This window comes from Sycon ciliatum, chromosome 8 (genome assembly GCF_964019385.1).
Source record: "Sycon ciliatum chromosome 8, ocSycCili1.1, whole genome shotgun sequence".
Taxonomy (NCBI): Eukaryota; Metazoa; Porifera; class Calcarea; order Leucosolenida; family Sycettidae; genus Sycon; species Sycon ciliatum.
The window spans coordinates 29,605,046-29,615,243 of record NC_088650.1 but is presented as its reverse complement, the minus strand read 5'-3'; the positions used below and the strand labels follow the sequence as shown (position 1 = coordinate 29,615,243).

At 52.4% G+C, this 10,198-nt stretch overlaps 1 protein-coding gene across 1 annotated transcript in view; it reads left to right on the top strand.

Annotated features, from left to right (window-relative positions):
• The first annotated feature begins 975 nt into the window (after nucleotides 1-975).
• The window catches only part of LOC135822648 (small ribosomal subunit protein eS10-like), a 58,922-nt gene continuing 49,699 nt past the window's right edge, over nucleotides 976-10,198 (top strand). Inside the window, exon 1 of the mRNA XM_065335458.1 lies at nucleotides 976-1,122. Coding sequence (XP_065191530.1) covers nucleotides 991-1,122 — 132 coding nt within the window. The 5' untranslated portion in view covers nucleotides 976-990. The remainder of the gene's footprint in view (nucleotides 1,123-10,198) is intronic.

Genomic DNA, 10,198 nt, shown 5'->3' with positions numbered 1-10,198 from the left:
CTCATCCGTTCCCCGGATAGTGGCTGGAGAGACGGCTCCACACTTACGTCATGTGCGACGCGTGAAAGCAGTGAGGCGGTGATGTCTCGCAGCTCGTTATGCCGGAGTGACGGATACCCTCCAATAGGGCACGACAGGGCATGCGCGGTGCTGAATGCCTGACCACAGACGCAGGCGGACGGCAGCATTGGGGGGATCCAGCCATAGGGAACATGGATGGCTTCGCGAAAGCCAGCCTTGCTGAGGGAAAAGCCGTGGACTTTCAGTGGCCGGCACGTGAGCCAATTGGAGGCCCCCTTCAGCGAAGCAAGCTCCACACAACGCTGCAATTCCTGTGAAGCGGCTGAGACGACATCCTTGGCGATGGTTGACTCCTTATTCCGCTGGCGGCTGCGGACTTCGGACTTCCTGTGCAGCGTAAGCTGCGTGACGTCGGGCAGGTAGGACATGCCAGAGAGGATTCCCTCAACCAGCGTTTGGGTGATGTGGCAGGATGAATGGAACTGTTCTGCTAGCGAAGAGACGATGATTAGTCCCAGGCCACCCAAGCGACATGGTAGAGCCAGGATCTTCCGTTCGGCAGAGCCTGGAGAGGGGCGACCGAGGAGGGCTGGGAGTAGCAGGTGTACAACCGCCTGCTCCAAGGGCTCCAGCAGGGTAGCTGTGTTGGGTACAGTCCTGGCAAGAAATGCCCAGCGATGCCGTAGACCGTGCGTAAAGGTGGAATACGCTGCATGCGGCTGGGAGTGGGCAAATGTAGACAGCTTGTCAACCTCCTTGCACCATGTGTTCACCTTGCCCGTGACATAAGCCGCTGCAAATTCCGGGGTGCCGAGTGCTGCACCTAGATGTCGGTACCCATCTGAGCGGACTTGGATACGTGTGTCAACGAACAATTCAGTGGCACGCTCGAGATGTGCAGGCTTCACTAGTAGTACGGATTTCTCCGGGTTGAGGAAGTATCCATAGGCCTCACCGCGCTGCGATAGGATGTCCCACCAGTGGCGAAGTGGCAGCAGTGTTGACGCTGCTGTAGCGTCATCGGCGTACCAACTCTGGGTGGCTCCACTGCTACGGCATTCTTCAATGAGGGGGATTGTGGCGATAGCGTACATGGCCATGGCGAGCGGGTCCCCTTGGGTGGTGCCCTCACAAGACCACACTGTCTCGCCATCCACAAATAGCTGGGCAGGGCTTCAGTATGTGTTGACAAGAGTTGTCGCCAGCTCAGGACATAGGCATTGGACATTGCGCAGGCATACGTCCCGGTTGATGCGATTAAATGCATTGGAAGCGTCGGCAAACAAGGCACCCTCTGTTGCCTCGTCGGCGAAGGCAGTGCGCATGGCGTGTATGGCTGCTTCGATGCCTCCTTCCTGGCCTGCGCACAGCTGGGTGCAACCGGTCGCGGCTTCAACTGCAGGCCCGGTGATGTAGAGAATGGCTTTTCCAACTATCCTTCGAACGACCTCGCCGATCCCAATGGGTCTGACGCCTGGCTGCTTGTCGAGCGCCATGAGTCGGCACGCCACATAGGCTTCCAGTGCAGCCGGGTCCACCGCGGAGGTTGCGAGTCTTCTTGCAGAGTACAATGTCATGTACTCTTGATGGAACCCGTATATACGGTATTGCCTTTATTTTCGAAAACTCAAAAGCCTCTTCTAGAATTCTACGGGCAAAATAAACAAGAATTCTTGTGATGAATGAATACACGGTATTGCCTTTTTTCGGAAACTCAAAAGCCTCTTCTACGGGAAAAATAAACAAGAATTCTTGCTATCAGTATAGCTACAATGTGTAAGCCGACAAACTCAACTCATGTCACAAGATTGTGGCAAACTCAACTGAAGATCACGTCACAAGATTGTGGCAAACTCAAGTGAAGATCACGTCACAAGAATGTGGAGAACTACGGTTACATAAAAAGTAATCATGTGCCATGATGCGGGACGTCCAAGATGTAGTGCTGGGATTAGTGTTGTTGTTGTTGTAGAAGTTTATTTAACGTCGCACCACAAACAGGCGATTTCGCCTCCTTTGATACATGTGGACGACAGAAGGAATGAGAGAGGGGGGGGGGGTACAGAAGTATGGAGAGAGGAAGGGTAGAAATAAATAAGCAATCAACCTCAGGGCTACACCAAAGCAAAAACGGAATGGGAACATACTATAAAAATAATACAAAATAGCTTCATACATATATTGCAAAACACGTTTACTATTCTTCAGTCCGCTATACCACAGAAACACACTAGCCGAAAAGCATTTAAACGGAGCCATGATGCGCTTTTAGCAGGGCACAGAACTGAAGGTGGCCGGGCTCGGAACGGAGATCAGGCGGGAGCTGGTTCCACAGGACTGCGCCGATGAACTGCATGGTCGCTCGACCCGCAGTACCGGGCCAAAATGGTACTCGAACGAGGTTGTTGGTTGGTTGGTTGGTATATTTTATTTTACTTCGCCAGAATGAACAGGCATTGCTGCCTTCTTGCCTGGACAAGTGGATTGTCCAAGCTCTCACAAAAAGACGAAGAAAGGAAAGAAATATTACATGAGAGTGTGAAGCATGCATCTTATAAAATAAAATAAATTCCATGAGAGTGTGACGCATGCATGATGAGAGAGGAGAGATAGATTCGAGATAGAGATAGAGAGAGAGAGAGAGAGAGAGAGAGAGAGAGAGAGAGAGAGAGAGAGAGAGAGAGAGAGAGAGAGACTGCGTTATTGCCTGGACAAGTGAACTCAGTCCAAGCTCTTACAAAATGACCAACAACAACAGCAACGGCAACAACAACAGCGACAGCGACAACAACAACAGACCAACAACAACAGCAACGGCAACACCACAGCAGCAGCAATAACAACAAGAGAGAGAGAGAGAGAGAGGGAGAGAGGGAGAGAGACAGGGAATTGTACAAGCTGTCACAAAATGACCAACAGCAACAGCAACAACAACGACAGCAGCAGCAGCAGCAACAACAACAACAACAACAACAACAACAACAACAACCACAACAACAACAACAACAACAACAACAACAACAACAACAACAACAACAACAACAACAACAACAACAACAACAACAACAACAACAACAGAGAGAGAGATAGATAGATAGAGAGAGAGAGAGAGAGAGAGAGAGAGAGAGAGAGAGAGAGAGAGAGAGAGAGAGAGAGAGAGAGAGAGAGAGAGAGAGAGAGAGAGAGAGAGAGAGAGAGAGAGAGAGAGAGTGTGTGTGTGTGTGTGTGTGTGTGTGTCAGAGACAGAGAGAGAGAGAGGGGGGGGGAGGAGGAGAGATATGCGGATTGTTAAAATGGATTTCGACATGAAGTTAGGTACACAGAATGTTAATATGGGTAAAGGCTGGAGGTGATGTGCTGCTCCCCGGGTGCGGTCACCAGTAACTCTCACGAAGAAGCTGGTGAAGAGGGAGCTAGCTCGGGAGAACAGACAACGACGGACAAAGATGAGGAGCTTAATGTTAAACATGTCCTCCAGGGTGGTGAGGCGGAGCTGTTCAAAGATCGGGCTCGTGCGCGACCACGGTGGCAGACCGAAGAAGCCGCGGATAGCGCACTTCGTTAGACGTGTGAGGGGCTCCATGTTGCCAATTTGAAGTGACGGATAAAAGGCGTTGGAAGCGTGCGACAACCTACCCTGGATCATCGACCTGTAAAACAGGATCTTTGACGCCAGGGTGAGGCTTCGGCGGCTCCGCCACAGCGCACCTACTGACTTCCGCACCTGCTGGATTGTGTGATTGACGTGAGGCTCCCAGGAGAGCTGCCCATCTACCATTACGCCCAGGTAGTACCGCGCTTGTTCCACAACTGCAAGGGCTGCATTCCCACAGCGAATTCGAATGTTATCTGTGTCAGGGGCTGGGCCTCTTGGGGTAATCAACAGAGCTTGCGTTTTCTTTTGGTTCAGCATTAGTCCGCGGTCCTCCAACCACTGCGACAGGCCAGTGATGGCTGTGCTTAGAGAAGAGCACACTTGTTCGCAACTGCCCGAGGCTTCAATTGCAATGTCGTCTGCAAATTCCTGGTTTGTGACCTGCTGGGGCAAGCAGCAAGTACTATCATAGTGGTCAGTGTTAGGTTGTAGAGTATAGGTTATAGCATTAACGCCATCATACTATAGTGTAGAGTTTGGCACATTCCGTATTGTGTTATAAGCCGAGTGTCGCATCATGCAGAATCAGAATACAGATCTTCTGGAACCAAGCAGTTGCTCTGGTAAGCGTGGGCTACGGTACATTGGCGCAGTGAACCGGCAGTCAAGCATCTGGACGCTATGGCGAAGGGCCGGCCACTCAAGGAATTTCATCCTGACTTCGGACAAAACACGGGTGCCGACTTCGACCTATGGCTGGAGGATGTGAACGACTACATGAAGATCTGTCAAGTTTCGACTCCAGAGGACAAGAAGTGTCTCTTCTTGAATCTGGCTGGTCTTGGGATCAGGAAGATTGTCAAGGGTCTGGTTGTTCCCGCTCCAAGTGATGCAACACACGACGACCCAGGAGACACATACAAAGCCCTTACAGAGGCAGTCCGTGCTCATTTTCGCCCATCCAGAAACACGACGTCTGAAAGGCACAAGTTTCGGCAGATTAAACAGACGCCAGATGAATCTGTCTCCACCTTCGTTAGTCGGTTACGCGAGAAGGTGGAGTGGTGTGACTTTGCAGCGACAGACGTGGACTCGGTCATCAACACACAGGTGCGTGACCAACTGATTGCAGGGTTGCGATCGCAGGAGCTGCGACGGGAACTGCTAAAGGAGGCAAAGCTGACGCTAGCGGATGCCGTTTCAAAGGCTGTGGCCCTAGAAGCATCTTTCTCCGACTGCAAGCTATACGAAAGTCGGACGAGTCCAGGAGGATTGGAGACATCAGCGCCTAGAGGACCAGAATTGGCTGCTGTAGTTTCGGGCAGCGTCTCGGGTGGAATCGGAAGTGGCGACCGGCGCGCCATGGGGAAGACGTCCACCAAGAGCCTAGGATGCAAATACTGTGGTCGTGTACATGCCAAAGGCAAGCAATTTTGCTCGGCTGCACATGTAAGGTGTCGGGACTGTGGCAAAGTAGGTCATTTCGCAGCAGTCTGCCTCTCCAGCAAAGCTCATGCGGTGCAGGATGAGGACAGTGAAGCCGCGCGAATTGTGTACGATTCGATTTACGCTTGCAGCGACAAGGCAGCCAGTGGTCAATTCATTATGACGCTCATGGTGAATGGCAGGCCGTGCGAGGGACTTCTCGATACCGGCGCAACACGGACAATCCTGACGGATGATGTGGTACAGCCCACTCGCTGCAGTGATCGTAAGCTGCGCGCGTACAATGGCGGCGAAGTCAAGACGCTTGGCATGGCGGATGTCGATGTTGCCGTCGGGGAAAGGTCAATCCAATGCGAATGTTTCGTTGTACCGGCAGGCCGGCGAACTGTACTGTTTGGCCAGGATGTTATCGCACAACTGGAGCTGCTGGTGAACGCCCACCTGGCAGACACGGCACGGCTGGTGGACACTGCTCCCGTGTCCATCACTGTCGACCAGAAAGCACGGCCTGTGGCGCAGCCAGCTCGTCGTCCACCGTTCAGCGCCAAGGCTGATATCGAAAAGGAGCTGACACGATTAGTGAATGCGGACATTATTGAACCAGTGAAAGAGGCGTCGCCCTGGGTGTCGCCTGTCGACATGTCTTCCCTGTGCGTAAGTCGAATGGTTCACTCGATTATGCGTAGATTATCGGCAGTTGAACAAATCTATCATTAGGGAGCGGCACTGCTTACCTACTGTAGATGAGATCACTGGAGAGCTAGCAGGCGCGCAGGTCTTCTCAGTCTTGGATGCGGAATCTGGTTTTCATCAATTGCTATTAGAGGAAGAATCCCGATTCTTCACAACCTTTGCTTCGCATTGCGGCTTATACCGATTTAAGAGGTTGCCGTTTGGCATCTCTTGCGCTCCTGAAATTTTTCAACGTGTTGTTTCTGACATCTTGGCTGGTTTACCCGGTATTACTGTCTATATAGACGACATATTGATCTTTGGCAAGAATCGAGTGGAACATGATGCTCGTCTAGCGAGTGTTCTAGAGCGTTTAAGGGCAGCGAACCTCAAACTGAACTGGGACAAGTGTAACATCGGCAAGGATCAGGTGAAGTACCTCGGACACATGCTAACCAAAGACGGAGTTCAAGCCGACAGCAGCAAGCTCAGCGCTGTTTCCGAGATGGCACCGCCAAAGACAGTGGCAGATGCTCAGCGCTTCCTGGGTATGGTCACCTACCTCGGAAAATTCGTGCCTTGTCTGACCGGTTCCACAGACCCTCTGCGTCGGCTGATGAAGCGTGAGCCGTTCACTGTGGATGAGAGCCTGTTGAGCGCATTCGCAGCCGCCAAAGAAGCAGTGGTCGCCTCCCTACAGACGCTCGCTTATTTCCAGCCATCTATGGACGTAGCAACAGCCATCAGCTGTGACGCTTCACCCACCGGCCTTGGGGCGATATTATGGCAGAAGAGCGAGTCAGGTCAATGGCTGCCGATTACATGTGCCAGCCGCACACTCACAGACGTCGAGTCACGGTACTCTCAAATGGAGAGGGAGATGCTCGGGGTAGTGTTTGCGCTGACGCGGTTTCGTCAGTATGTCCTGGGTCGCCACGTGCAGGTACACACCGACCACAAGCCTTTAATTCCGATCGTCCAGAAACCATTTGACGAAGTTCCACCTCGACTCCAACGGTGGTTGGTGGCTCTTATGCCTTACGATTATACCCCGAAGCACGTGCCGGGTAAGGAGCTATTCTGCACTGATGCGCTGTCCAGAGCCCCAGTTCCAACAACGGATGCTTCGCCTGCAGAATCGCGTTCTCTACACGAGTATGTTGGTCTAGTGCTGGAGGCAGCCCCGGTAAGTCTCGACGACATTCGCTGTGCTGCTCGAGATGACCCAGTCGCAAGCAAAGTAACCCAACGCGTGCTGACTAATTCATGGCATGATCTCTCGTCGTGCGAGCAGCAGTACTACCTCATCCGAGATCAGCTGACTGTGGTCGACGGCATCTTGATGATGGGCGGGCGGTTCGTGATTCCGGAAGGAGTGCGATCAGCAATTATGACACTGGCTCACGAGGGGCATCCAGGGCAAGAGGCGTTCTTAGACACTCTTCGCCAGAGAGTCTGGTGGCCAGGGATGACTGGAGACGCAGGAATCTTCGTGGAGCGTTGCTTTGAGTGCTGGAGAAGGCGCGCAAACAGTGCGCAGGAGATTCTACCGACAGAGATTGTTGGCGTCTGGAACAAACTGGCAATCGACATCGTGACAATTGACGGATATTCTATTCTTTCGGTCATCGACTACGGATCTCGGTATCCTCTCCTCAAGATACTGTGCTCGACTACCTCTGCCGCAGTCATCGAAGAGCTTGAGGACATTTTTGCTACTTTTGGCATACCCGATACCCTTGTTTCCGACAATGGGCCGCAGTTCGTCTCCGGGGAGATGGAGACTTTCCTCAGTCGCCTTTGCATTTCCCATGTTCGCTCCAGCCCACGGTACGCCCGCTCGAACGGCATGGTGGAGCGACTACACAGGGTGGTGAGGGAGAGATTGGCTGCTTTGAAAGCACACCTCCCATTCCGACGCCGGCTCAACCAAGTGCTGTTTGACATCCGCAGCTCGCGTCACAGGATGTTGGGCACGTCACCGAGCGCAGCACTGTTCTCTCGGCAGCTGCGAACAAGAATCCCAGCTCGTATAGACCCTATGATCGTCAATCCACAGCATCAGTTGAAGGCTAAAGCAGGCATGGCCAACGATCACGATTCTCGACGAGGTGTACGCATGCTGCCTGACCTAAGGCCTGGCACGAAGGTTGTGGTGCAGGATGGCTACTGCGACACGGCAAGGCCGTGGACGGTGGTGAGTCAGTACGGTCGTCAGGTTGGAGTAACGGATGGCTCCCGATACCTACTCCGAAACCGGCAGCATGTCCGCGAGTACGTTAGCCCTCACAAACCCGTCGAGTATCCGCCTATGCCATTATTACCTGAGTCGAGACAGGATGCGTCTTCTGCGCAGAGGTCGGTGTTGACCCCTCCGCATCCAGTGGATTCACCCCCGGCGTCGCATCAGCCTTGTGTCACCCAGAATCCTGAGCTCCAAGATACATCCGAACGGTCGTCGACCGAACAGACCACTGCTGATTGCGAACCCGTGGCGTCCAGCAGCGGGGACCGCCGTTTCATAGATGGGGCAGTCACCCGCTCCGGACGGCAGATCAAGCTGACAGAGAAGGCCCGTCTGTATTCGGACAGTCTGCGCTAGACATTGTATGAGCTTTGGTATTTGCCACATTGCGTTACTTAAGTTCTGCTCAACCTTCATTGTGTTCTTCGCTTATACTTCTAGCCTTTCTGCTTATCTCTTCTTCATTGAGAGGGAGTAATGTAGTGGTCAGTGTTAGGTTGTAGAGTATAGGTTATACTTATAGCATTAACGCCATCATACTATAGTGTAGAGTTTGGCACATTCCGTATTGTGTTATAAGCCGAGTGTCGCATCATGCAGAATCAGAATACAGATCTTCTGGAACCAAGCAGTTGCTCTGGCAAGCGTGGGCTACGGTACTACACAAGGTTAGCAAGGCAAGCAGCACTCAGAGACCATCAGCGATGCGGAGCCCGTCGATGCTACAGTATGAGGGCGACCACCGTGCCCTCTGAGGCTAGGCACCGGCGGATCATGCCGGCATAATTATTGGCATAATTTGATGGTTGAAAATTTGGAGCATAATTTGGCATCCTCTCGGAGGTAGGAGCATAACTACACGATTATACCACAGTTCTAGTATGTAGGCTATACAATTGTGTACACTGCACCTGATCAGTGCTGGTCACAGGTGGTCTGCATGGCAAAGGGTTTGGAGGTCATGCAGATAGTGTTTTCAATGAAAAGCAGGGTAGAAATCATGGCAATACATTATTGTATGCTCGACCTCGTCTTCTTCAAAGTTCTTTCTCACACTGACACAGTACATGATGTAGCAGAAGATGCGAGTGAATCAGCCTTCATCAGTACCAGTACGGGGCGGACGAGATACATGTAGTGGCGGGTAGTCCGCAAAACTCCGTGTACATGTACATGTACGTATGTATTACTGCACAAGGACCAGTGCAATACCGGCCGATATCTGCACGAACGGCGAAGCCGTAAGTGCAGATATCGACGCCGGTATTGCACGCGTCCGAGTGCAGTAATACATTTATCGCACCCCTGCCACCACACAGTCTGTCACCACACACTTGTGTGTGTGACTTGACACGGTCTGGACTCTGGTGCAACCCTAGCATGCTGCATGCAACCCTGCTATCATTTTCACAGTCATACAACACAGCACAACCAGTCGCGTTCATTTTTAGAGGAACACTTCTTTCGAGCAGCTGCTGTATACACTCCCGGGAGATCATGGAAGTAGCGGGACAGCTTGCTCATGTCGTCGTCGTTGATGGGGTGTTTGTGCTCCACCGCTTTGACTTCTCCCCGCTTTCTTTGACTTCAGGAGGAAAGCCTTCAATGCAATGTTTGCGTCCTTGAACGCTGGGTCACTGTGGACGTTCATGAGCCGCTTCAACTCGACTAGCTTGCGATGTATTGCGGAACGGAAACCGAGCAAGCTTGATGCAGAGTAGAACTTCACTCCAGCTTTCTTCGGACGGAATTCGACGTATGCATGTCGCAGAATGTAAGCTAGGTCGCTTGCCGTAACCGTACTCAGGTCACAGCGACGTCCTGTGTCTTTACAGTACTCGTCGAATAAGCGGAGCCATTTGTCAGTTGCCTGCTCTGTGTTTTTGTTTTTCTGCTCAGAAACGAGGCTGTCGATGGCGGCGTCGGACAGTTTCTCAAATCGGCTGTCGACAGTCTTCTCCAATACTTGGGCGTCTGCTGTCTCGACTCTCACGGAGCTTGTGAAGTTGACTTGGCGGACGCAAGCCGGGTCCACATTCGCTTCCGCGACAGCGTCCTCGACCAATTATTATTTGGTGTGCTGCAGCAAGTCAGCAGCGACTGCTTGGCGGAGCGACTCGCAATATTCCCCAGTACACCGCCAGCCAATGACCAGAGCCAGAGGACAATGTGGATGCACTGCAGTGCGATATTGCACCCCGGCGAGTGAGCGTGCAAAT